This window comes from Daucus carota, chromosome 3 (genome assembly GCF_001625215.2).
Source record: "Daucus carota subsp. sativus chromosome 3, DH1 v3.0, whole genome shotgun sequence".
NCBI classification, from domain to species: Eukaryota; Viridiplantae; Streptophyta; class Magnoliopsida; order Apiales; family Apiaceae; genus Daucus; species Daucus carota.
In genome coordinates this window covers 8,862,871-8,890,561 of record NC_030383.2, presented here as the reverse complement: position 1 = coordinate 8,890,561, position 27,691 = coordinate 8,862,871, and the positions used below count along the sequence as shown (strand labels likewise).

At 34.3% G+C, this 27,691-nt stretch overlaps 4 protein-coding genes across 4 annotated transcripts; 1 reads left to right on the top strand and 3 right to left on the bottom strand.

Moving 5' to 3' along the window:
* Positions 1–864: 864 nt before the first annotated feature.
* On the top strand, positions 865–12,115 carry LOC108214420 (uncharacterized). The gene is made up of 13 exons (XM_017386407.2): positions 865–1,078; positions 1,191–1,348; positions 1,790–1,907; positions 2,631–2,727; positions 5,280–5,386; positions 6,130–6,252; positions 6,381–6,534; positions 7,521–7,581; positions 7,669–8,018; positions 9,108–9,341; positions 9,486–10,767; positions 11,239–11,598; positions 11,853–12,115. The coding sequence occupies exons 2-12, from the start codon at positions 1,221–1,223 to the stop codon at positions 11,489–11,491; spliced, it is 2,907 nt and encodes a 968-aa protein (XP_017241896.1). The 5' UTR covers positions 865–1,078; positions 1,191–1,220; the 3' UTR covers positions 11,492–11,598; positions 11,853–12,115.
* A 536-nt stretch (positions 12,116–12,651) lies between these two features.
* On the bottom strand, positions 12,652–13,518 carry LOC108215207 (blue copper protein). Its single transcript, XM_017387594.2, has 2 exons — positions 13,226–13,518; positions 12,652–13,129 (listed from the first exon to the last, which is right to left on the bottom strand). The coding sequence occupies exons 1-2, from the start codon at positions 13,392–13,394 to the stop codon at positions 12,756–12,758; spliced, it is 543 nt and encodes a 180-aa protein (XP_017243083.1). The 5' UTR covers positions 13,395–13,518; the 3' UTR covers positions 12,652–12,755.
* A 2,576-nt stretch (positions 13,519–16,094) lies between these two features.
* LOC108215205 (cytochrome c oxidase subunit 6b-1) lies at positions 16,095–19,744 on the bottom strand. Its single transcript, XM_017387593.2, has 5 exons — positions 19,587–19,744; positions 17,129–17,503; positions 16,918–17,000; positions 16,701–16,782; positions 16,095–16,474 (listed from the first exon to the last, which is right to left on the bottom strand). Exons 1-5 carry the CDS (start codon positions 19,620–19,622, stop codon positions 16,421–16,423), a joined length of 630 nt encoding a protein of 209 aa, XP_017243082.1. The 5' UTR covers positions 19,623–19,744; the 3' UTR covers positions 16,095–16,420.
* A 490-nt stretch (positions 19,745–20,234) lies between these two features.
* On the bottom strand, positions 20,235–26,499 carry LOC108211644 (purine permease 1). The gene is made up of 3 exons (XM_017383298.2): positions 25,974–26,499; positions 25,299–25,624; positions 20,235–20,750 (listed from the first exon to the last, which is right to left on the bottom strand). Exons 1-3 carry the CDS (start codon positions 26,398–26,400, stop codon positions 20,397–20,399), a joined length of 1,107 nt encoding a protein of 368 aa, XP_017238787.1. The 5' UTR covers positions 26,401–26,499; the 3' UTR covers positions 20,235–20,396.
* Between the last annotated feature and the right edge of the window lie 1,192 nt (positions 26,500–27,691).

The window sequence follows — 27,691 nt, the reverse complement described above, 5'->3', positions numbered from 1 at the left end:
GTTTTGAGAGTCGACTCCCAAAATTAGCCGTCACTTCTCCATTCTTCACCTTCATCCTCTACGTCCACCAAATCATTTTCGATCTTTTCAGATCTGTTTCGGATTTGAGCTTGGACTTGATTGTTTTCTGAATAAATCAGATCTTTTGAAATCAAAGGTCCGATTGTGTTTTTCCGTCTCGCCTTTTGGCGTGTGTTGATTTAGTACCCAATTTTCGGGTGTTGTATTTGTGGTTGTTATGTCTTCCTACATTATCAATGAGAATGATTGGGATGGAGTTTTGGGAGATCTGGTTTATCGCATCATTAATACTTTCGGCATGTCTATAGCTGGCTCCCGGCATGTAGATAGCTGGGGTATGCTTGGAACGGTGGTGATCACATGTGCTCACCTTTCACAAATTATAGTTGTTCATTATTCGAGGATTCTTGTTCCTCATTGCTTAGTTTTTACAACTGAGTCGTCTGAACACCGCAACAGCCATGAAACTATTGTGAAGGTCAATTGTGAAGCTATCATTTTCGGGATTGATGTAGGCTGGATTACTCGAGAAGCCTTTGTATTCATTTTCAATTTCAAGAATCATTGGATTCATTATGTTAAGCAGTCTGGAAACAATGCGGCTATTTGTTTAGCTCGTTTTATTGTTTATTAACCTGATTGCATTGTCAGTTGGGGATCTGTCCCGACTATACTTGTTTTAATTTAATGGAGTGAATTTGCATTTTGTCAAAAAAACACAAATAAAAATAATTTACATTATAATACTGAACTAAATATAAATATTCTAACAACAAAATTAAATATTTAAGTTTATTTAAATACTCCCACACCAACAAAAATTCACATTTCTGAGCTGTAAGCACCCGTTGTAAGAAATACTTGTCCAACGAAAAAGGAGTGAAATTTAGCCCAAAACCGAAGAACATTATTGAATAAAATTCCGAACAATAATCTCACAGAGACAATGAATCACAGGCGGTCTCGGTCCCACACACTGTAATAATTTAATTTCTGAAACCTACCACTTTCAATTCAATTCTCCAGATCTCCGATCCAAACCCCAGCTTCATCTCAGGTAACGTCTCTCCTGTACGTATATGCGCGTTTATATTCGATCAATTTCATTTTGATTCGCATTTCACAGCATTTTCGTTGTGTTTGTATTTATTGCATACTGTGATTCTCAGGAGTGTGTGTTGAAATTGTGATAGAGGAATATGTTGCATGTTCCTGCTACTATTGAGGAGCAGTTGATTCTGAAAGCAATCAAGGAAGAATGTTCCTGGGAGAATCTTCCCAAACGCCTTCAGTCCACTTTCAATTCCCGAGACGACTGGCATCGAAAGTGAGATAATTATCGTTTCTTCGATTTTTATTCCCTACTTGGAATTGTGTCGTGCTGAAATTATATTGTGAGGAGATATTGCAGGCATTGCGAGTTTCGGTCATTAAATGTGATTTATTTCCTAGTCCTAATTTTCTGGTGTACGGGTTGCAGTAGTTTATTATCGTAATGTTGCTGACTTGTTTTTTAGCGGAATTGATGCGGAAAGATAGAGTTAATGTTTGTGTTGAACATTGCTGATCTGTGATATATAATTAGGATTTTCTTGTTACAATGTGATTTAGTAATTTGTAAACCATAACATTCGGAAAGTCTTTGTGTAGCTGTGATTATACAGACTGAACTAATTTATAATTTTTTTCTGCTTCTGCAAACATGAGTTGTTCATAAATTTTTTTTTTTTTTTGGGTAATCATTATGCATCAACCTCTCATTATGTAGGGTAATTGAACACTGCATAAAGAAAAGGCTATCATGGAATACTTCTTTTGCCCGTAAGGTTTCTAAGGAGGCTGAATACTATGAAGAGATGATGCGTTATTTGCGAAAAAATTTAGCAGTGAGTACTACGATTCTTTTGATTTTATGATTCTGGAAAGTTACTTGTGTTTATTCAGTTTTTTGCACTTGGTCCGTGCTGAAAATAAGCCAACTTTTGATTAATGGAATTTCATTGTACAATTGAGGAAAAAACCAGTTTCCTGTTCTACGTTTTGTAATTTATTAATGTCAGTGTTTTTGTATGCACCTATAGATAAGATCACATCACTCAACCACTACCCCCTTGGACGCGAACATTGAGGAAAATGTATTGATAGCAATGTATACTAAGACTGATTATCACTGATTATGGAATAAGGATTAACTGGACTTGTCGAGCGCATAAGCCATAATATGACTCGAATAACAGAAAAAGGGTAAAGAATCAACTAAAATAATTTAAGAAATATTGTGCCAATATATTAAGAAGGGGCACCTAGTTATGTGACAACGAATTATTCATGTTTAATAGAGTAAATTGTAATTATGATTGATTGATTGATATAAAACGTCTTCTTTCATAATCACTTGTGTTTCACATTGATCTAAGCTCTCTAATACAAACAATCAGTATACACTATACAGCTAATGCACAATGCTTAAAGAATATTGTTCACTTTTAGAGATATCTTGGTTTTAATTTCTTAACTTTTTATGTATTAGAATATGTGCATTTCACTAGTAATCCTATTGAATTATGGGGAACATGAATATTGATTTCTTTCTTAAATTTTGCTTGCAGCTGTTCCCATATCACCTTGCGGAGTATGTTTGCCGCGTTATGCGATTGTCTTCATTCAGATATTATTGTGACATGCTATTTGAAGTAATGAGAAATGGTACTTGAGTTGTGCCACTATTTTTGAAAACAATTTTTGTTAACGTGCATTATTGCTCATAATCAGCGTTGTAAAAAGCGCAAATCAGTTTTAAGCGGTGGGAGGGCCTTTTAGCGCGTAAGCCATTAAACGGACGCTTAAGAGAAATTTTAAGTGGGTCAGTAAGCGGATTAATAATATTGATTTTAATATTTAGTTACAATATAGGCAAGTGATCAAATACAAACCAACTCTTAAATACGAACTAAAAACCATTTTCCCTACCACTATTTATAACTACGAGTATCACTAATTTATACTGCACTAATCATTGTTTTTATACAGTATATAAACAACGATTTGTATCATCAAAATTGAGAAAATCTACTAACCTAAACTATTAATAATCGATTATAGATGATCAATTTCAGTAGTAGGAAGGTTCTTGGTGGTAGGAAGCCGCAAGAGAAGTTGTATGATGGTGGTAAGTAGTCGCTAGTTTTGGTAAGTTATGATGGAAAGTGTATGTGACTATTGTGATCTTAGGCAACGGTGGCAAGTCATAGAAACTTCTGGTAATGGTGGTAAGAGGTCCATTATTACAGTTCGGGTGAAGATGATGGTCATATACATTGCATATATATATGTATGTATATATTTATATTTGGGAGATGTGTTATATACTCCCTCCGTCCCACTCATTTCTTAACATTTTTTTTCCACTGCTCGACACGCACTTTAATGTACCTATAAAACGTAGCTCTATAACTTTTTTCTAAATAAAATTTAAACACTGAATTTTTATTCGGAAAAAAAACATTTTTAAAAAAAGTTATAAAACTATACTTTATAGGAGCATTAAAGTGCATGTCACGCGCCCGTCCCCCGGTGTTAAGAATTGAGAGGGATGGAGGGAGTATAAACTAGTGATTTGTGATATACAAAATAGTGATTTCTGTTGTTAAAAATAATGATTAAAAATTGGGTTTTTAGTTTGTAGGCTAATTTGGTTTGTATTGGAGTATGACGCTATATATATATATATATATATATATATATATATATATATATATATATATGATGTGGTAAGAATTTAAATTTATAGTATTCTTAATAAAATTGATAATTTTTAATCTTTTAATAGGAGTATAATTATTGTTCTATTAGAAAAAAAAATTAATATTTTAAAATTAGAAAATTAGCAAGTCAACATCATTTTGACAGTGCTTAATGACCGCTTAATCCTCTAATGTACGCTTAATTTTCAAAAACGCTTAGTCACCTGCTTAGTACAAAATCGAAGCGCTAAGACCCTGATTTCGCCAAGGCGGCCGCTTGATGTCCTTTTTAGAACACTGCTCATAATATACAACTTCATGTAATTAGCTGAAAATCAAATTCTGTTGTAAGCAAGCTAGTTCTATGTTGGCTTGGATGGAAAGAAATGGGATGAATAGTGGGCTATTTTGTAAATATGTTTGCAATATGCATATCCTTCTTCCGTCCCCTCATCTTACACTTTTTGTGTAAGTTGAATTTGTAAACAAGAACAATTGATGTCCACCACATCACTCTCTCTCTATCGGTTGGTTGATCTTACTATTTGTGATGTTTTAATTGGATAGTGTGCTAGAGGATATCTATCCTACATTCTTGACATGAACAAGGATGTACTGCTTCAGTATGTTGGTTAATGGTTTTTAAATCAATTATTTTCACATTACATGGTGGTAAATGAACCTAGAAATTAGATTCGCATGCATCCGTGTTATATACTTACAGGGAAGTACATGTTATCTGATGCTCTGCTGCATCATCAGGGAAGAGAAAAGATGAGGGGAAGAACCATGCAATGATGGAATGTGCCTCTTTTAGTGGATAACAATGAATCTGATTGTTTGTAAAGTTATAATTAAGATATCATTATATATATCATTATATCCTAAATGTAGACATTCTGAAGAAATTGAGATACTAAGCTTCTGGAATTAAAACCTATTTAACACCTGGATACTTTCCGACTGATACTTGTTGACTTGTTTTTAGTTGTCTATATCTTGCTTAGTTGTCTATATCTTGCATATACTTTAATGCTGTTGTGGTTGCTATCACACCATAGGTGAGGTGTTATAGCGGAGGGTGAGTCTTTCACTTGGGGTGTAATCTTGTAAAAATATATTGTATACCTTGTAATGCTTAATTATAGCTTCTGATAAATTACATGTTTGCAGTACCGAAGATCCACTTTGCATATACTTAATTATATGTTAAAATGTCTGCTAATGTAATAAATAGGAAGGTTTATAACACTCGTAATAATGTACTATGCAGTTTCTTTCAGGTATAATGTGAGTTAGTGCCCTATTGCTGAAGGACTCACCATAATATAATCATGCCGCCTTTGTATCTTCACCGCCTTTCTATTTATACTTTTCTGTTTTTTGTTGGCAGCTGCGTGTTTAACTTGTAAATGTATTAAAATCATCAATACATGCTTCAAGTTGTGATATTGCCAGTCATTAATTTGGAGAATAATATTGCCAGTCATTAACTTGTAGTATTAATATTTGCAGAACAACCTTACGACAGCATTCCAAATTTCAGTGCAGCAGATGCTCTGCGGCTTACAGGAATAGGTAGAAATGAATTCATTGACATCATGAATAAGTGCAAATCAAAGGTACTGCATAAACTATTTCATACCATTCTGCATCAATTGAAGACATAAATAACACTTCTACAAGGTACTAGTTGTAGTGTTCTGTACTGACCACATGATTGTTTCAAGAAATTTCCACTTCTCATCTTGGAAAATACATTGCGTGAAATATAATTTAGAAATATTATTATTAATCTGACTTTGGGTGAAGATACATTTTTGTAGGATTCAATTTCCTGATTTTGCTTTACCAACTTTGGAGCACTATTTAGTTGTTTAATACTCTAATTTGAATGATTTTTGATAAGTGCGGAGCCTGATACAAAAATTGAAAGTCTCTCAAAGTATTGTGTCACAGTTCTAGACCTTATATAAATGCAAACTCTTGAGAGCGTTTTGGTGTGAGTGATGGCAGATTAATAAAATGCAAAGGCGTGTTAGTGACTACTATTATCTATATTCATTGGCCCAAATACTTGCTTACAAATTAACTGTCTACCTAAGACATGATCATGACCACTATAACTCACCAAAGTACAACTGGTTAAAGATTATGTATTTTTTAAATCAATACATCATTCATAATTCAAAGTTATCTTGAAATGCTTGTTGAAATGAACGACCCCCTAACCTCGTTAATGAATCCAGTCAATTTCTAATGGTGTGTCCTACCACAGCAATCAGATAAAATTAGTCTCATTACTATTTCTGAAGGACATTCACATACTAGTGTGTATATCCTAAAATCTTTGATATTCCTCCAGAAAATAATGTGGAAGCTGAGCAAGTCTATTGCTAAAGAACTTTTGCCGTCACAACCTGTCGATTTTAAGATTGACCCTTGGTGGGGTGTTGGTCTGGTTAATTTTACACTTGAAGAATTCAAGGTGAGATTTCTTGCATTTTTAGTCAGTTTTGCATATGAACTGCAAATCATTTTGCACGTGCTTGAGTCTCCTAGCAATTCCAGTCCATTCTACATGATTAATATAGTCTTTGTTATATTCTATACCAGAAACTTTCCGAAGAAGAAATGGCAACCATTGATAAAATTTGCAAGGAGGAAGCAAATGCATTTGTCCTCTTTGATCCTGAAGTTATAAGGGGTCTTTACCGACGGGGACTAATTTACATTGATGTTCCTGTGTATGCTGATGATCGTTTTAAAGGTAATAATCTCTTTGCATTAAACTGTAATGCATATTTAGATTTCTAAAATTCTAGATCTTTAAAATTCTAGTGTTCCGCATTGTTTCAGCATTTTGCTGTTTAGCACTTCAGTTTATTCTTTGCTATCATGGTTATAATGACGCCAAGTCTGAGTCAAGTCACTAGCTTACTGCCTTTATGACCTGTTGTCTGAGGTCGTTCAAAAATTAATTTTTGTTGATGATTTAGTCATCTTTACCTTTTTTCACTTGGCCTGGTCAGAACCTAATTGATCAGAACTTGAGTCAGCCTATGGGGAAAGTCGACTGACGACTTTATCTTAAAATGCAACATGCCAGACATTGATAACTAATATGTTTGTTTCATTATTAAAGGTGCTATGTTTGATTAATTATTAAATGTGCAATATAAATGCGGGCCATCTTGGAAGATATCTTAATCCTACCAGACAATTCTCTAGCATAGGTAGAATATAATAGCCTACTCATACTTGCTTGTGTTACCTAGGAAAGCTATTCTAAGCTAAAGAAAGTTACATGATATCTATGTACCTTTTGTGATAGTTTATTAGTGTAACATATGTTTTTAAAGAGTAAAGATTATATATTTTGGAGCATGAGTTGTTTCCGTCAATTTTTAAACCCTTCCATAAATTTTACTCCAAAGAAAAGAAGTGCATATTTGCAAGTTTATAAGAATATTTTATGGCGACTTACGTCCAATTTCTAAGTAGTCAACATTATACACAAAGATATATTTATCAATATCTGTTCCATTTTGTTGTCTCATTTCCATTCAATTTGCAGAAATTTGTTGTCATAGGATGACCCCTAATCCGATTGTCTAAATAAACAGGATGCGTATATTATATGTTATGTATTAGACAGAAATTGAACTTTCGATTTGGTATTCTACAGTATGTGCTGTTATTGTTTCAGTTTCATCCACATTTGAGTCTAGAATGTTGATGTTTACAGTGTTTCAGTTTCCAGGCTTGAAGGATTTATTTCAAACAGGGAGCAAGCTTATGAAGACCCCATTGAGGAGTAAGATAATTGTTTTATTATTTACTTTACATATGAACTTTGTTTCTATGAAGGGAGTTGTACAGCTAATGACTTAAAGGTTTACAGGTTGTTATATGCTGTATTTGTGGTTTCAAGTGAGAACTCCACGGTTGCTGAATTGGCTTCTACTTTACAAGCTGACCTTTCTCAACTACAGGCCGCTGCCTCCTTCGTTTGTCGCTTAGGATGGGCTGAAAAAATAATTGATCCTGCATCTGTTCTTCAAGAATCAGTGGTACCTGGCATTTCATCAGTCACACTTGGTGATGATGAAAATAACATGGGATCTGCAGCAACTGATAGTAGTGCTTTTCGACAAGGGGATTATGCAAGAACGGAAAACCATGACGCACATGTGGCCTTTGTTGTTGATGCTAATATAACATCATATCTTATGATGGGCTCTGTCTCACCAGGTTGGTATATTTTACTTACTTTTGCATGGTCTTTCACAGCCTTATACATATTGAAAAAAATGTTTATTTATCGTTCTGCAAGGTCCTTTTTACCGTGTTTAAGGCATATATGGGGTTGTTATATTTTAGTGACTCCTGCATGGTGTTCTAGGAGTTTCCGTCTTTCTTTTATATGAAATTAATTTCCTTATTACTATGTATAATATTAAGCTTTGAAAAGGTATGTTATGATATTATATTGTATTATATTATTGTTTGTATATTATATCATTTTTAATAATTAATTTTCAATCAAGCAAATAATTGTTGATGAATAATAAAATATAGTAAATTGAAAATTTTCTTGTTCGATTTTCATGTTCCACGTGTGGGTGTTGGTTTTTGTGGTTTTTTTTGTTTGTGTTCTTGACTGGACTTTTCTTTTCTTCTGATAATCTGTGTTCTACTTAGTAATGGAGAATTTCCAGGGGTTAGATGTAGGAGATACAGTTCCAATATACCCATTTGCAATTTAATGTTTACTCTGTCTTTGGACAGAAGTATTGGCAGGTTTTAAATTGCAACACGTAGGAAACTTATCAAATAAAAACTGCATGTTTTGAAACAATGTGTTTGGATTTAAATATATTAGATTTTTGGAGAGGATGTAACATGAAAATGTTAATAAGGTCTGAGTGAAATTTGATTTGGGATTTCGAGGGTTCACTTAGGAGAACTCATCTTCTTTGAGATTCTAATGTAGGGAGTTCCCAAATCCTCAACCCTAAATCTCAAGCTTGGTACCTTGAACACAGAAATAGCCTGAATTTGTGAAAATGGATGGAAAAAGTATATATTGTTAGTATAGACCTGGTTCTCAATTTTTTTCACTTTTCAACCCCATTGTATTTGAAGGTTCAATCTTGTACTCATGTTCTTTTCCTTTCCCCTTTTTGGGTTTTGGGGAGGGGGTTATAATTACTTTTCCCTGACTTGTCAAAAAGGTGTAGCTTTTTCTTTAAGTTTATATAAGCATGATACATTTTTCATTCTGTATGTTGTGAGTCTCTTTCTAAGATACATTATTTTGTTTCTTCATGCATTTTGCAGGGCTAAAGTCGCACGCGGTAACATTATATGAAGCAGGTAAACTGGGATATGCTAGCATAAGAGATCTATGCAGAGATCTGAGTGAATTAGAGGGAGCAAAATTTGAGGGTGAATTGCAAGAATTTGCAAATCATGCATTTAGCCTAAGGTGTATACTTGAGTGTTTGTCTTCTGGTGGAATTGTTAGTGACGACCGAGACGACAGTCTCATGGTACGTTCAAGCAATGCTGAAGGTACTATAGTTACTGGACCTCTCTCTAACTAGTATATCGATTTATTCTTGTACGTATTAATCTAGGTAAATATTGACAATTGCATGTATTTTTTTTATTTAATGAAGGATTCTAATATTGCTGAATGTCAAACTTTGAGTACAGATAATTATAACCTGTCGGTGACAGTGTCCGAGGAAAGTGATCTATCAAGTGAGACGCGCATGTCAGGGTCTTCCAAGTTTGAGACCCCCGAGTCGGGGACTCCCAAGTCAGAGACTACCGAATCAGATCATAGTATCCATGACAATAAGAGTTCAGTCTCCACCGAAGGCTCGGCAACCAAAACAGAAGCCCCTAGGAGGATCAAAAAATACCGTGTCGATATTCTTCGATGTGAAAGCCTAGCTTCTCTTTCATCAGCAACCCTGGAACGGTTATTTCTTCGTGATTATGACATTGTTGTTTCCATGGTTCCATTACCTCAGTCTTCAGTGTTGCCTGGACCGAAAGGTCCTGTTCATTTTGGCCCACCTTCCCATTCATCAATGACACCTTGGTTGAAAGTAGCACTGTATTCAGCCATAGGTAATGGGCCTCTGTCAGTTGTTTTGATGAAAGGTCAATGTTTGAGGTTGCTTCCTGCACCATTGGCTGGTTGTGAGAAGGCTCTTATTTGGTCTTGGGATGGATCATCTGTTGGAGGTCTGGGTGGGAAGTTTCAAGGGAATTTGGTTAAAGGAAGTATACTTTTGCATTGCTTAAATTCTATTCTCAAGTATTCAGCTGTCCTGGTGCAGCCCCTTACAAAATATGACCTTGATGATCGTGGAAATATTACTACGATGGATGTTCCATTGCCTTTAAAGAACTCTGATGGTTCAATTGCCGATATAGGAAAAGAACTGGACCTATCTGCTAAAGAAAGCTCAAAGCTAAACTCTATGCTAACTGATATGGCTGATAAGATAGACTTCTGGACCATTGGTTACATTCGCCTATTAAGACTCTTTAAGGATAAAGAAGCAGGACAATTTTTACCTGACGATCAGAAGTATGAATGGGTTTTATTGAGTGTGGAATTTGGTGTTCCGCTGTTTAGTCCAAAATTGTGCAACCATATATGTAAACGAGTGGTTCATTCAAATTTACTACAATCAAATTTAAAAACTGTACATCATGAATCTATGCAAGAACTGCGGAAAAGGTTACGTGATGTCTGCTCAAAATACAATGCCACTGGTCCAACTGCAAGGCTTCTATACAATAGGGAGCAACCGAAGGAATCCTCCAAAAATCTGATGACCTATGCAAGCGGCAAGTGGAATCCGCTTGTAGACCCATCTTCTCCAATTTCTGGAGCCATGGGAGAGCACCAGAGATTAAAACTTGCAAACCGAAAACGTTGTATGACCGAAGTTTTGAGCTTTGATGGTAACATTTTGAGGTATGTATTGAAATTACTTCCTCACCATATATAGGCTTTTTTCGAAGTAGTACTTGTCTTTCTTACTAGTTCTTTACTTTCTGTAATACCATTGCCTGTTTGCTTTTCCTTCCATTGCTTTCCTTTTGTGGCATATGCGACAGGATTTTATTGCTTCATAGATATAAACTGAAAGGCATCAAATATGTAATCTAGCTACTGTAGCTACTGGTTTTGTTTCATAATTGTAAACTAAAAGGCATCAAATATGTAATCACGGTACTGTAGCTTCTGGTTTTATTTCCTAAACTTATCATCTATGAAGGAGAGAGAGAATTGATCATCTCTCCGTAACAATGTAATTGCTTTGAATTGTACATTTAGAATTCGTCATCCCCGAAATGAAACCATTATCAATAGTGCAACTGTCACTGGTATGTCCTCTATAAATATTAACCTAAAATTGATTTTGAATTATCTAATGATTTACAGATCCTATGCTTTGGCTCCTGTTTATGAGGCTGCGACACGGGTTGTTGATGAATCACCCAGTATTAGCAGTGGTAAAGTTGACACTAAAGTCGAACCAGATGACATGGATAGCAAGGACGTGATTCACCCTGGTGTTAATCTTCTCTTTGACGGTTCTGAGTTGAGGCCCTTTGATATTGGAGCTTGCCTACAGGCGCGGTTACCTGTCTGTTTAATAGCCGAGGCATCAGCAGCGTCTTCTGCAATTAAATAAGCTCCAAATCCAGCCTCACAAGTGGTTAAAAATACAATGCTTCTCCCTTATGAGCAATGTTTCGAGTTACTTTGGGATCTGGCACGATATGCAAAATTGTGTACAAGGTACTCCTATTTTTTGAATTTGTTTTTGTGTCAACACCTTTTCTTAATAGTGTATTTCCAGATATCAATTAATTGTTTTTGAATGTCGCTATATGTCACAAAATCATGTTATGTATTAATTTTCCAGATACCTGAGGCTCTTTTGCAAAAGCTCAATTAGAACTCTTACTTGAAGTACCCTTATTTTAAAGTTCCGAATACTTCTCTTTTATAAATAAGTTCAAATCCTTAGATTCTTCTTATTGCACATGCAGGTGTGGCAATTGGGTTGCAATTATTACGGGTTCATGTAGAAATAGAGATTGTTCTTGGTGTTGACACTTGACCGGCCACCTGTAAGAGAAAGACAATATGTATTCTGCATATAAAGTATGGTTAGACATGATTTTGATTAAGCTTAAAAGCACTTGTAATTTTTGCCTAGTTTACACAAGAGAAGTGGGTCTTTCACTTAAACACATGTTATATTGTATACATTTTTATCGTGTTATATTATAAATACAAGAATTGAATGTGATGCATGAAGCGATTATCATTAATTGACTTATTGTGCAAGTCTAGAAAGATAGAGTGATAGCACCGTTTACATCTCCGGTAGCTTGACACGTGTCCATTTCCGATAACTTGACGCGTAAACTTTCGAGAGTCGGTTACAACTCGGGTTAAAGCATGATTTTTAGAAAATCGGATCAAACTCTGAAAATGGGATCAAAGTCCCAAATTTCGAATCAGTTGAGATTTACCGACTCAAACTGGTGGCAGCAGTGCTTATATTTAAAACTAGGCCAATGTTCCCACTCCTCTCAACGTGTGACCAGAGTGTTACAACACAAGTACATATTTGGGGAGCAGGTTTATTACACAAATGAGACATCATAAACTTGATTTATCCTGCCAATGGCACAGATTGAAAATTTTGCTTCCAAACCTCGCAAGTTGCGAGTTTGAGTTCCTGCAGGCCTGATTTCCGGATTACATTTTACTAGATAACTCAGAAACACATTTAAACATTCTGGAGTATAACTCTCAGCTCAACACATCTATGATAATGACTGAATAATCAAGCATATAAATTCATAAAAACACAATTACAAATAGAGTGCGAATAAATTAAAAGGGAGAAAGCACTGCCTCTGTCCTGGCCACAATCAAGAACTTCAAGAAACAATCAACTTGTAAACCAAAACTAGACAACTACTTAAGAAGATAGGCAGGAACGGAGAGACGCTTCCTGGTGAGCTAGACAAAGGCGGAGCATGGCCCGAAGGAGTGGCAGGTGGTGTCAATGAACTTCCTGATGGAGTCGGAGTTTCTCCAGCTCCTGCACCAGTTGCATTAACAGTCACAGCTAACTTCATGCCGCTAGTGCAGTGGCCAATCACTCCACAGATGAAGTATCGCGGGCCTGCAGCCGTGAGAGGGATGGTTGTCGATCCTGAGCTATCAGTTTTGATTGGTTTTCCGACAGTGCAGGAGCTGTAATCTGCTGAATTCACTTCATCCACGGTATGACCAGGTCCATACTTGAACACTACAAATAACAAACAAAAAAAATAAAATAAAAATGCCAGTATTTAAAATTTTGCGACTAATATTTATACAAGAAGAGATGAATGTCTGAATTTACCGAGATTATCTCCAACACTGAAGGTTTTGTCAGCGGTCCAAGTGGTATAATCGACGCCCATTGCCCAACCAGAAGAGTCCCCTACAGTGTAGTCCTTGCCGAGACATGGCACAGAAGCAGCTAGTAGTATCAAGAACAGGCACACAAGTTTAGCAGCAGAGTTTGCCATTAGTGTTACCTGAATGAAAGAGATGAATGGTTAAGATGTGATTTATAATGTGATACAGTAAGACACTCTTTGCACACCAGTTGGAAGGAATATATAAAGCTCCTCACAGCTACAAGAATCAAGTATTCTACTTTTTCTTTTTGAAAATTCACAAATATATGCACTATTCACTAATCTTATTATCTGAAATGACTATATTGTAATTGCCACATATACCAATCACCAACTCGCCATGATAGAAAAGCTAAAGGGTAAAGAAGCGTGTCACAAAATTGATAATGATGCAATGAATTGAAAGGAGCTATTGTATGAACAAATCATTGCATGAAAAAAGGGGAACCCTATTCTGTTGGGGCCGCTGCCAAGAAAAAGTAGCAAGAGCATTTTAAGATGACTTTGAGTTTGGTTTTTGCAGGTGGCTCAGGGAAGCTCAAGGAGATGTTGAATTGGATTAGGTCAACTGCTTTGCGTTGGGCTCCTTTTGCGAGGGTATGCGAGTAGTTGGTAGGCCGTCCGCCAGCCTGACTCTAATATCATGTTAAGTGACCAGTTCTCTTGAAAACTCGATATGTTAGCGGCTGCGGGTGAGTTGCTCCCGCCAGCGATTCTACTATCATGTTAAGTAATCAGTTCTCTTGAAAACTCGACATGTCGGTAGGATGGCGTACTAAAATCATGTTCTATTATAATAAACTTTGATGCGATGAGGTGATTCTCATATAAGAGCTTCGATCACATCTGCATTGCATGGTACTTTCATGTCGTCATTTTCGTGTATGGCAATGGCAGGGTGAAAATTGAAATTGCGGCTACATCAAATCGAGCGAAAATTCCGGAACAATGTTATGATACAAGAAGAAACAACATCCAAATATTGTTGTCATTCAGCCTCGTCATTGAAAAAGCAGAACACAGATTGTGACACGAATTTGACATCGCAAGTTATAAGTGACATGTAACAAGTTCATTCAAAACAAGATTAAATTAAAGATGTTTGTCTCAACAACCAGAGTATTAGAAATAATTGGTCTTATCTCACATGATTATGAACCACCACAACATTCACACAGGGAGCCTCATGTCCATGAAATGCTTGACAGTCAGTTATGGGATTAGGTAGACTTTCGAATTTTTATTTCATTAATTCAGTTTATACTTGATCTTTTGTTGTTACCTAACTTTCAAGATTACATATATTCTTTTTCCCGAAAACTGAAATTTAAATTCTCGAACTCCGGCTATTCTTTTCACGAAAACTGAAATTTGAACTCTTGAACTCTAGCTATCCAAGAAGGGAAAGGGAAAGGGATAATTATCGGGACGAATAAAGGCGGGTGATACATAGTCAAAAAGATATTCTCCAGCAGATCATTGAAAACAGGCAATGATGCAAACGGATCTTAATTACGTGTTGCATGAGCAATGGATATAAATAACATATCTGTCTCTGTATTAAAATCTTGATCTTCACATACTTATTTGGTTCTTATAACTGGACACTGGTATGCTCATTTACGCTCCTGAAACCCATTAAGGGGTCGTTTGGTTCGAGCAGTGGTATCGGGTTGGAATGAGGAATCGGGTTAAGCTGGTATGGGTTTGAGGTATCATATCTGATATCATGTGTTTGGTTGAGTGCTGGAATTAATATATATAATTTTTATAAAAAATAAGTTATTAATATATATTAATTAAAAATATTAATAAAATTATTATTGTCATATATTTTTGCATCATTGATTTAATTTTGTATCAAACATTAATATTTCATTAAAAAAAAATAAAAAATGAATATAGCTCATATCCCCATCTCATACCCACCTCCCCACTTGGGTATCAAAAACCCATACCTTGGGGGTTTAAGGTATGGGTTTCAGATTTTGTTTTTCTCAACCAAACACCAGGTATGGGTTTGGAATGGACAAACCCCATACCTCATTCCAGAAACCCACGAACCAAACGACCCCTAAATACTCCCTTCATCCTGTTGCATATTGCATTAGAGCAACCCCAATGGTGTTACTTATTTTGAACCCCTAAAATATAATATATTAATGGTTACTTAAAATATAGGTAAACAAAAAGTTGTTTACTCCAACGGTATTCCCTATAATCATCCCTATATTTGAAAAAAATAATATTTTATGAGAATTTCTACTATCACGGGGGATATAAAAAAGGGAGGGAAAATGAAAAATGAAAGAAAATGAGAGAGGGAGATGAGGTGGAAGAAATATGGGTTTACTTTTCTATCCCCAAAATAAGGGGTTTTGTTTTCTCTCACCTAAAAATAATAGGGGAAGGAGAGGAGGGTTGGAGTGAACAATTTTTACTTAAATCCCTATTTTTGTCCACATAAGCTCATTATAGGTAAGGGAGATGGTGGCTTGGAGTTGCTCTTAAGCAGCAATATATATTTCTATTTGGTACTCCTAGCTTCAACCCAACTGTTATGTACAAAATCTTATGTTGCAACATCTTGTTCTCATGGATTTTTAATATCAAGGTTTCATATTTGATTGAGGCAATTGATTTATATCTGTGCTGCAGTCCTTATTGTTTCCTTTAAATGTCACTGGAATTCGCAACTAAATCATTTACATTTAAAAAGGCTCACACATACAGTAAAATTAAAAGAAAAATAATATAATGATAAGAGGCTGTCTAGCCCAAGTACTGTGAATCAAACTTAGGGGCATATAGCAGATAAGTTGATCTTTATTAAAATGTAATTTGTGGGAGATCAAACCAACCCAAAATCCCCTTTGTTCCTTTACTGTGTAACAAGTATTCAAGCGTTCACTCAATGATGAAAATGAAGTTTGATGTATCTTCTTACTATTAAAAAAAAAAACTTTCCTTGTGCGGCAACATGTATCCAAACGCGGGCTAGTTCTAACATCATGCCAAAAAATTGGCAAATTATTAACTCATGGTGATCAAGTCAACAGCAGATCCTGGAGGCACATGCAATGACATGATGCATCTAGCAAAATAAACTCATCTTTTAGAGGAGAAGCGATCGCCTATAGAGGACCTGGAAAGGTGCCATTCTCCCGTTGCTCATTCCATCTGTCTACCTGCATTTTCAAATTACAGAAGATACAGTAAGATGTATAACATTAAGTAATAATCAAATAATTTATAGAAAAAAAACGGAAGTAGGACATAGGAAAGCTTAAATTATAATAAGTTTAGTTTCTCCAAGAGGCAAGTTTAGGATAGGTTTTTAGATTTGGTGAACAGCTAAAAAAGGACTGGCTACAGAAAGAGTCAAAAACATGCAACTGCAAGGAAACATCATACCCATTCGCCTGGGCAAAGCGAACGATAGTACTTGGCAAACTTATCACACTCTGGAGCATCTTCGCCTTTTGCAGCAATACACCTGAGAAGAGAAGGTCAGACCCACAAATTAGTATTAACCTGATAGAGGGCTATTACATCTCAAAAAATAGAAGTTAACAAAGAAGCTGTGAACAAGTAATCTGAGCAAGAAGGTAAAGATGCTAGATTGACTCACCGATGATATTCAACATATCTAGTAAAGCAATGCCTGCTTTGGTTCGTAGTAGGAAAACGGAAATCTGCTGGTGCTGTCTCAAGCTGGTATCAATCACAATTATAAACACAGTATTGACAATATTAAAACATAGATCATATTAAAGTGAAAGAAGATGTTGTGAAATAATAAAAGGATAAAACTTAGAAATACATAATCTAATCCGGCTAACCTTTATCCCTGGGGTTTCTTCAGCTTCTGGTTCACCTACATTGTCTTTTTCAGTAATTTCACTGCTTCCTTCAGTAGCAGCAGTGATGCTTTCACCAGCTTCACTGCTTTCTTCAGAAGAAGCATCTGCAGTTTCGCTGCTCTTACCACTAGCAGCATCCGGACTTTCGCTGCTATCACTACTAGCAGCAACAGGAGTTTCACTGCTTTCCCCACTAGCAGCATCAGGAGTTTCACTGCTTTCAGGGGTGGATGAGGATTCCTCTACTTCTGCAGTGACAGCTTCCTTCACAGCCTCAGTAGCAGAGTCTGGTACCACAACTTCTTCAACAGGTTTCGAAGCTGTATTCAGCTGTTCTTTCTCAAGGTGATATTGCTGAACACATATACTAAAGTGTTAATTTTTGAACGTGGAATAGAAACATCTTGTCTACGAACTTCGAGCACTAAGCAGCTTTACACAGGAGACATGACATAAACTACCCCTATATTATACTTGCCTTTAGTTATTTGTCAGGACATACTGACAATAAAATCATAAACAAGGTAAGCATATTTTTATGAATAATACTAGACTGTGAAAAATATACAAAAGAAGTCCGACAACTGGAGGGATGGAAAGGAGATAACAAAAACATAACCACAAATATTTGCTCTGAGCTTGCACCTGAACCTCTTCTCGGTATTTAAGATTTGTAACGTGAACAAACTGAGGTCAATCTAAAAAATAAAATGAAAAGTGTAATTAAAGATATCAAAAGTTTGAACAATGAATGTATGATTTTCAACATTGTTCACACATTTTATTATTTCAATATCCACATGCCGTTTTACAAACCACGCAGAGATAAATGACTGATTTCAAATACTGTTGAGCTGTGGGGGGGGGGGGGGGGGGGTCTCGTGGGGCTGTGAGATGTAAGGCAGGACGAACCATGCACTTAATTTTAGCCATGGTGTGGATGATACAAGTCCATAGGTATATGCCCTTATTCTGATTCAACATAACACACTACTACGGACCTTTACATTACAGGCTATGTATTATTATATGATTCATTTAGAAATATATTGGTCTTGATAATTATACCATCAAATTTCTTTCTAAAACTATAGATCTTTTATATAGCCCACAGCCTACTTCTGGTTCTTTGTTTACCAGAACTCAAGCAATTGCCACCCAAGGCATAACATAACACAATGCTCTTATAAACTGTGCTAAAAAACTAATCCTAAAATTAGAATAGCCGCTATCATCGGAAATATAGCCTTACAACTTGTGAATTTTGCAACTGCAGTACAAAAAATTCATTCTGAGCACTATGGTGAACACAGCTCAGTTAGTAGCCTGATATGAATTTTAACAGTTGTTGCATCATACTAGTAAGTGTCAAATCCAGCTCAAAATTTTATCGCAATACAACTTATATTTTGCAGAGCATAGTAGTACGAATTGAATGATCAAATATCATCTTTTTATAACGTCTCCAGCTGTGTCACATAATCTATACCCCCACCACTACACATAAACTTTATAAGCAATCACTTACATACATTAACTAGTTATTGCAAACTTAAACTAGTCTATTACTTGGTTGGCACTAAATATTTGTCAAATTGTGCCTAAAATTTTTACACTGAGTTGTTGTAACTACTTAAATACCTGTGATTTCAATATCAATCGTTTCCTTGTTCTATCACCAGATTGACTTTTCAGTGCCGCTGTAAATTAGATTATTAAGTCGGTCCACCATCTCCAACAAGACTTTATTACCATCAAGACCAATAGGTCTCTCAAAAGTAAAAACTAAATTAAGTATGTATATTCACACTACTAGCTTCCTTATTAAATTATAATCATCGGTTTCAACCTTCAAGTAAGAGAGGATAAGCACAGCAGACACAAGCAAGTTTTCAATACTTTGCTTTTTGCTTTAAGACAGAGCAATTCTCGGCTCTAGCATTGCGTAATTTATTACTGCTTAATTCGAGAAGTAGACCATTGTAACAGCTTTCGAAAACCATCCTTAATCACAAAGAACAATTTACACCACCTACATTGACCAATATTCCCAAAATCTAGATACACATACAGGCCTAAACACATAAAATTCACAAGGTTGCTGAATTTCCTAAACCATTAATCTACGAGTTTCACATCACTTATTTATGATCAATTGAGCTGTATTCGACATTGAACACACAAGAGGGATTCGCTAACCCTAAAACTTAAATTGTAAAATATACATTAATCTAAACATACAAAAATTTCAAAAAAATAATCAAATTACTTATAACTGTTAAAAGTAATATTATTTAGTCTCTATTTAATACTAAAAATAAATTTAATCCACTAGAAAGTAAATCTGAAATGTAACAAACTGGTGACATAAATATAAAGCAGCGAAATATTAATCAAATTTAGTATAAGAATTGAAAAAGAAATGAAAAGAAAATACCTGAGAAAGCGTGGGAGTTTGTTGAGCGTCGGCCATGGTTGACAAAGCTCGAGAATTACGCAAAAGTAAAAGAAATGAAATAAGACAGCAGACCCAGAATATACAGGCAGTGTCGACTGTAGTTTGTGTCCGGTAACTCAACTAACTCTTCAATCGAGTCCTGGGTTGGGCCCGTGTATGTAAATGAGTTTCATGGGATTCAATTTGGTTAAGTAGAGTATGAACATACAGGTGGGCTGAGCCCAATCATATACGATAAGCTACATTGTGATTTCAGGCTTCTGTTTTTTTTCTTTTTCTTTAGTCTTTTTGTATCGGGCATGGAAATCACAATTAATCAGGTTAATTGACTTACTCGTATATTTACTAAAGATTTTTCTAAGAAATTAGATTTTTTTTAATATAGTTGACAAAATATTTTTTTTTAATTAATTGAAATTTTTTCAATAAATCAAACAAAAATAAACAAGAGTTTTATCTTATTAAAACTTATCACATTCCGATAAAAGAAAATTATCTCAATATTCACAGCTTAATTTTATAGATTTCGATATCTTTTTAGAAATGAAATTCAAAAAACTAATAATCCACATATAAATTAGTTTTTGGTCCAACCTTAAAAAACTGCAACAATATAGCGAGAAACAGTAGGAAATTGTTTTCATGTTCTGTGCAAACCATACAAATTGCACTTGCACCATCTTGTCTCGCATATAACAGAGTTCCATCTCAACAAAGGACTTGAGTTGAAACCACAATATTACAAGACACAGTAATATACTACTACTCGACATTTTATCTAATACATGTTTATGAAGCTACAATCTGATTGAGGGGCAGCTCCATTTCAGCTGCTCGCCGATTCTTTTCCAATTTTCTGCTCTGTTTAATTTCGCCGTAAAAGTAAGAAACAAAACCCCAGAGAGAAAGAACAAGAGCCACTCCTTTCTCCGCTTGAAATTTCTCTTGGTAAAAAATAACGGCCAAAACTTCTGTGACGGGAAGCAACACGGTTATGATAATGCCGGATAACAAAGACGAGGAGCAAAAAATAACTCCGATGGCTCCCAGAAAGAAACACTGCCATATCAATCCACTGCAAACCAACACTACATAGTACTTTGTTTCTCCTAGTTCAAAATTTCTCGCTTCTCTTGCTATTGCCTGCAAATATAGAGTATTATCAGGATCATATTATATTCTAATATCTTTCAACAGTCACTAACTTCGTAATTATATCCTGCTTATCACAAGTCAAACAAGATTGACAATATTTGTTGTGGTGTTCCAGTGGAATTGTATGAGTGATCTCAATCTGTGATCAACTAGTATTCGAATTTAAAAACACCACAACTCTGTGAATTGATTGGAGTCGAATGAGTGGTGTTAATCTTAGGAAATCATCAACCGGGACATTGGTCCATGGTCATCATGGGTGGCTATCTACTTTTGTGTGTTTTCAACTCTCCCACTCTTCGTATATGTTCTTCCATCCATGATCCATCTACCCCATAATAGACCACTCGTGTATTAGACAGTGAACTCATTTTTTTCATTTTTTTTCTCCTTTAATAATTAGCCCTTTATCTTCCCATGAAAAAAAAAAAAAAAGTTTATCATCTATTTCAGCTTTGCAACCAAAAATATTGTTGCTATATATGAAAGCATGCAAACTCACCCACACGCTTCGATCATACTCCTGTTTATTTAGCATACAAAACCGTTCAAAAAAAGACAATGGGTCCTGAAAAAAAAAAAAACAATAGGGTCCATTTGGCTTACCTTAAATGAAGTCACTTATTATTTAAAGTAAAGAGGAGTATTGCAAGTGTGAACTTGGGCTTATAAGTTGTCAGTAATAGCACTATGCAGCTTATAATCTACGTGGGTCCCATGTGATCTCCTGCTCAGCTAGTAATTAAATTTAGGATTTGTCTAATATGTGCTCATGAACGCACATTAAGCTCAAAATTTTATAGGTTTGAGAGATTTTGATTGGTGTGGTGGTTGTATATGTAAGGAGAGCCCGTCATTATTAAAATATGAGAGCTAATAAAAATAGTCAAATTTAATTTATAAAATTCTGCGGTTAGCATGTGCCCATGGACAAAAACCGTTAAATTTAATGTTTGGGGAGCAATTTTTCTCGAACAGCTGAACTTCCATGACATATACCTTTAATGAGCCCTAAATTATTGTATGTTACCGCCTCCATGATGACCAAGTGTTTGTTACTTCTGTATATGCTGAGATACAAATGTTCATGATTTTCACAGATCAGTACATGCATCATGCATGTCCACGAAATTCTATGATATATTAACTGTATTGACGTTTAGTTGAATATATTCTTTTAAAGATTTAACTTTTATTATAATATTTTATATTAAGAATTGGCAGTAAAAAAAAATATTTTTTGATTATTTTAGATGTTTTATTATTATTATTATTACGTATTAATGATGGTAATTTTATTTTTTTCTTTGTTTTTTAAACTAATTTTAAGTCGTTTTTAAATTTCTTATTTATCCATTGATAAGGAAAATGATATTAGTTTTATGTATCAGTTATTATAGTTTATAATAGATTAATTTAAAATTTAAGAATCAAAATTATTTTGTTAAATAAAGGTAAACATTTTGTTACTCTTAAAAGAAAAGTATTCCTTGTTTCCGTCCAGGCTAATATTTCAAAATTATTACCTGAAGTGTATTTAACTAGGTTAACATAAGCATAATTAGTTTATTCTGCCTAAATTATATGATTGCATCGCATTCAGAGGTGGTAGGTGCAATTGGCTGGATGATGACATTATTGGAAGGATAGATGAAGATAAATGAGACGGTTAAAAGGATTTGACTTACTCCCTCTGTCCCATTTTAACTGATGTTTGATTTTTTAACACGTATATTGAGGTGTAAAAAAATAATACCTACACTCAATAAAATTTTCAATTATTATCTCAAATAAAAGTTTAGATTCTAAATTTTTATTTGATATAAATTTTATAAAGAATCATTATGTTTAGCTGTGATTTTTTTAACATCTCAAAATACGTGTAAAAAAGTCAAAAGCAGTTAAAATGGGACGGAGGGAGTAGAACTCTCGTTTTTTCAAACCACAACTAATAATAGAGAGATATTTTATTTTATGCTTTTTCGGGTTCCATCTGTCGACATCGAGGGAATTAAATACCTGCACAACTTGAATTCCTAAGACTGTGGTGTATGATCATCACTGTCTTTTTCCATTTACGTAAAATAGTGGTCAAATTTTTTATTAAGGTTGATATAAGTAGCGACGAGAAGAAATGTCTAAGTGCCTGTTTGGGGTTGTGGTTTTCAACCACAACCACAGCTTTTTATCAATAAGCAGGTGTGAGACTGTTTGGTAACATCTAAAACAGATTTTTTTAACTGCGCTTATTGTCTAACAGCAGCTTTTACAGAAAGCAGGTGTACCCCTGCTTTTCACAAAAGCCACTGTTGCGCCCCGCTCTTACAAGTTCTGGTATCAAACCCTAGCACATGCGGTTGTTTTTATTTTTAAAACAAAACAACAAAAAAAAGCAGTACACGTGTATAAAATATTTTTTTATTGTAATCTCGATTATTCTCCGTTAAGCTTGGTGCTAGATGATTTTTTATAAAAATTTAAAATAAATTATTAAAATACTGGTGGTTGTTTAAATAAATTTGAAGGTTATATTTTTGGTTTCATTAAATTTGTTGTCCACAAAAAAATTAATTATAATATAGAGGGGAAAATGAAATTTGTTGAGTAAATACATCAAATGAAGAAGAAAATTATATCTTTTTATATATAATAAATTTAAGTAGTGTATTTTGGTAAATGATATGTATTTATATATAATTTTTAAATAAATATAAAAATTCGATGTTCTAAATCAAATAAAAGTAGTCTTTATTGAAAAAAAATGACATACAATAATTACAAGTTATAATAATTTAATAGTTATTCTTATATAATTTTATATTTTAAATCATTACTTACTTTATATTTTTTAGTTTAATGAAGAGATTGACTTCAATGACGTATAATTGAAATTATGAAATATATATATTATTATAAATTATATGCATATCAATAACATATTTTTTTTAAAAAATGTGACACCTATAGAAAATTTTTAGTTAAATTTTATAGAAAACAATATTAAATAATTGTAGGTGTTTACATAATAATAAAACTTACAAAACATTTTTATAACGTATTATAATAAACAACAATTTACCTAATTTCATTAAAGATAAGATCAAGCATGCATGCTACTCCTACAGACTCCTATCCTATAGTGTTTCAGTTGTTTTACACAATTATATTTGTCGTTCAATATTTGTCTATGAAATAATGAATAAAATATTACTCACTCCGTCCCATTTTAGTTGTCACATTTGATTTTGTGCCGGTCAAATTGATTAAAGTTTGACTGAATTTTTTTAATATTTTATCAATTGACAAAATAAAAAAAATATATCACCAGAAATAACTTTTAATTTACTTTAAGATGTAATTTTCAGTTTTTTAAAATAATGAGTGAGTAACTTATAATCTTCGGTCAAAATCATTTTGACCAACAAAAATAAAAATGTGACAACTAAAATGGGACGGAGTGAGTATTTTATTATAATTATAACTCTGAACAGTAGTTTAACAAAAACTTTACCAAACAGTTTGTTTTCAGCTTTTATTCAAACAACACATTTGAAATCAAATTTACCAAACAGTCTCAGTTTTTATAAACAGCACTTTTTAAAACAGCACTTTTACTCACAGCAACAACAATTTTCAACAGCAATCCCAAACAGACCCTAAGCCTAAGTGCTAGTTTTAAGAATACAACAAATAGAGGAGGTGGGTACTCCTGCCAAAAGTGTTATGGTCAGTTTGGACAATTTTATATCTCAAGTTTTAATTAGATGCGGCCATATGCATGATTTTCGGTTTTTATAGGTGATTGAACTTTAAGCAAATGTGACAATATGCAAGTTTCAAAAATAATGACAGCATCTGTGACTCATTGAATTTTTAGTTATAAATAAATAAAAATATCATAAATATAAATTATTGAGAGTGTGCAAAAATTCTCCACTTCAAGGAGACATATTTTTCTTTAAAGCTTTATTCAATCCCATGACGTTGATTACATTTATCAAACATTTTTTGACAAACTTCCATTAAAATTAATAATATATTTTATTTATAATATATTTAAATAATAATACATATTATTCTTAAAAATAATCAAACATTAGAGTTTAGAGTTAGTAAGCTTCTAAAATACTTTCGGTGGAGTATGAAAAATTTGATGTAAATTGATATTCTATATAATTTTAGTCCATACTCTCTTAATTACCCTCATGTCATAAAATATCTTATATTTAGGGTCCACTTGGTCATTTTTAGATATTTATATATGCTAAATTATAATATAAAATGTTATTAGAATGTCATGATATATAATTTGCCTACTCCATAATTAATTATGCATTTAGATAGGTAGGTAGTAGTACTGGCGTCTTAAATTCAGACATCCCTAGTTGGCCGGTCTCTTATTGTCCCGATTTAAATGTGCCAAATCAGGCACGTAAACTGTGCCCATAATTAACTCTTACTAGCACATAAAGATTCTGTGAATTGAACACGCACACACCTATATGCACACTCCATTAAAAGGAAAAAAAAACATACCTGAAAGTCATTGTTGATAAACATCCCCACAGTGCAAAAAAGAGTAGCGAACAAGCACATGACCATCTGAATCTCCATCACCAACATGTAATCGATCGCCTGCCTTGCCTTCTGATACGTCAACTCTACCAACGGCAGTATAAATCCGTACAAGGCCGCGGCGGCAAGCGTCAACACGAAGCCTAAAATGTATTCCTTCTTCGACTCTCCTTCTGGTCTATCGCTGCTTGAATGTAATGCGAGGACTCCAGCTCCGAGAGTTAGCAAAACAATGGCATTGATCGAAAATGATGTGAACTTTTGCTTCACCAGTAGAAATGCAAAAGCTGCACAAGCACATATAACCACAATTTGGTGTTAATTATTTAATTTATCCCAAATCTATGACCCACTAGCACGCGGTTTTTAAGAAATGAATAAGTGTAGTTTATGAATACGTGGTTATAATAATTCGATTTTTCTAGTGTATGCTCATGGGCACATGCTAAGCAATGAATAAGTGTAGTTTATGAATACGTGGTTATAATAATTCGATTTTTCTAGTGTATCCCCATGGGCACATGCTAAGCACTAATTTGATGTTACAAATGGAAGGTTTGTTACTTTTCAGACATCTCTAAAGGAAAGTGGTTTATATAAAATAGGACAGGAGGAGTATTTCTTTTTTTTTATTACCTGCAGTGAAACCGAGCTGCGACGCAATGACTATTGCTGCAGTGGAGACGGGCAGTTTTGCTATGCCGTATGCAAAGAGATAGTCATCGAGACCGGTGAGGATTCCGATGACAGCAGAGGCGAAGAACAAGCGCGGTTTCATGTTGAAGAGCTTGGGGGTGGAGTTTCCAGTAGTGGTGCGCTGGTAGTAGAAGGCGACGAGGAGAATGATGAGAATAAAGGGCCAGGCAGCGGTTTCGAGAAAGCTTGAGAGCCAGATTCTTTCGCCTCCGTGGATGAAATAGAGGCGCATGATGAGGGGACCGCCGCAGTTTCCGATGGAAAGAACTATGCAGTTGATTATGAGTAGGGTTCTTTTCATGGAAGGGCTAAGTGGTTGTGTTTGTTGAGGTGGTGAAACATGAGTTTTAGCTTCCATGTTCACCATGATGTCTTTACGACAATGCTCCTGGGACTCTGGGATGTTTGTTTGGTTTGCAACTCAGCATACATGTATATAGTGTGAGGCTGCTATTAAAATAACAATATGATAGCTTTCGATAGTATGTTGATAGTATATTAAATTATCAAATTTTTTCAAAATATCCAAAGTGTTAAAGCAAAGAATTTAGCGGAGCATGCATATAGTTTGAGGCTGCTTTGAGGATGTGACTTGTGAGATAATGAGATTGATTGTTGTATTTCTCAGTTTTGCCGTGGCATTATATATTACTTTTCAAAGATTTATATCTTGGCTCTTTTACCGCACGGAAATGAATTCGTTATCGTCACTAGGCTGTTATTTATGTCTGTTCAAGAAGCATATGTATAGAAATGCATGCATCTTAGCATCTTCCAGTTAGATGTAAACGTCGTGAGATTCAATTATGTATACGTCTGAAGAATATTATGTAAGTAGGGCCTATTGTTTGTGGCTAAGGGGTTACATTTTTCTTATTGATTTTTCTAGTGTGTGTTTATGGACACATGTGATTTTGATTGATTATTATTTTTTTATGATGGTGAACTCTCTGCAAATTCATCAATCAGTTAAAATCCATCAAACTTAAAGAATTTGACACACAAGACAAACCATATATATATTCACTCGGGGAAACAAATATTAATCGTGCTGGGCAACCAAAACGAGTTCGTCAGTTTTATGGAGCCACATACCGTCCTGAGTCTCCTGACGATTTTTAAGATGTATATAAAATCTAGATTTATAATTTATTTAATTTTATATTTTAAATAAAATTCATATATTAATTTTCATTTAGAAGATAAAATTAAATAATTTATAAAATTATATTTTATAAAAATATTAAAATACGTACACAAGCAACACGAGGTAGGAGGCCACAAAGTGAGCAACTCTATATTAATTTTGTCAACAGTTGAATTTGATGTGCTGGGTGTCAATGGATCGGATTAAACATAATCCATATCCTCGTTCGTTTAATTTTATCGGATTCGGATTAGATTTCAACCGGATTTTTTAAAACATGATCCATATCCTAATCCGCAGGATCATGGATTTTCGGATCGAAACTCCACTCCGTTTATATTAAAAAACAAAAACTTCACCTATAAAAATTTGTTGAAATCATCCATAATAAAAATTTATATAATAAAAATGTAGTGTTTTAAAATACAAAACACATTTGTTCAAATATTATAAGTCCTTAATAAATTCTGAAATTTTACAATTTAGAAACACTAACTTATAAATATAACAA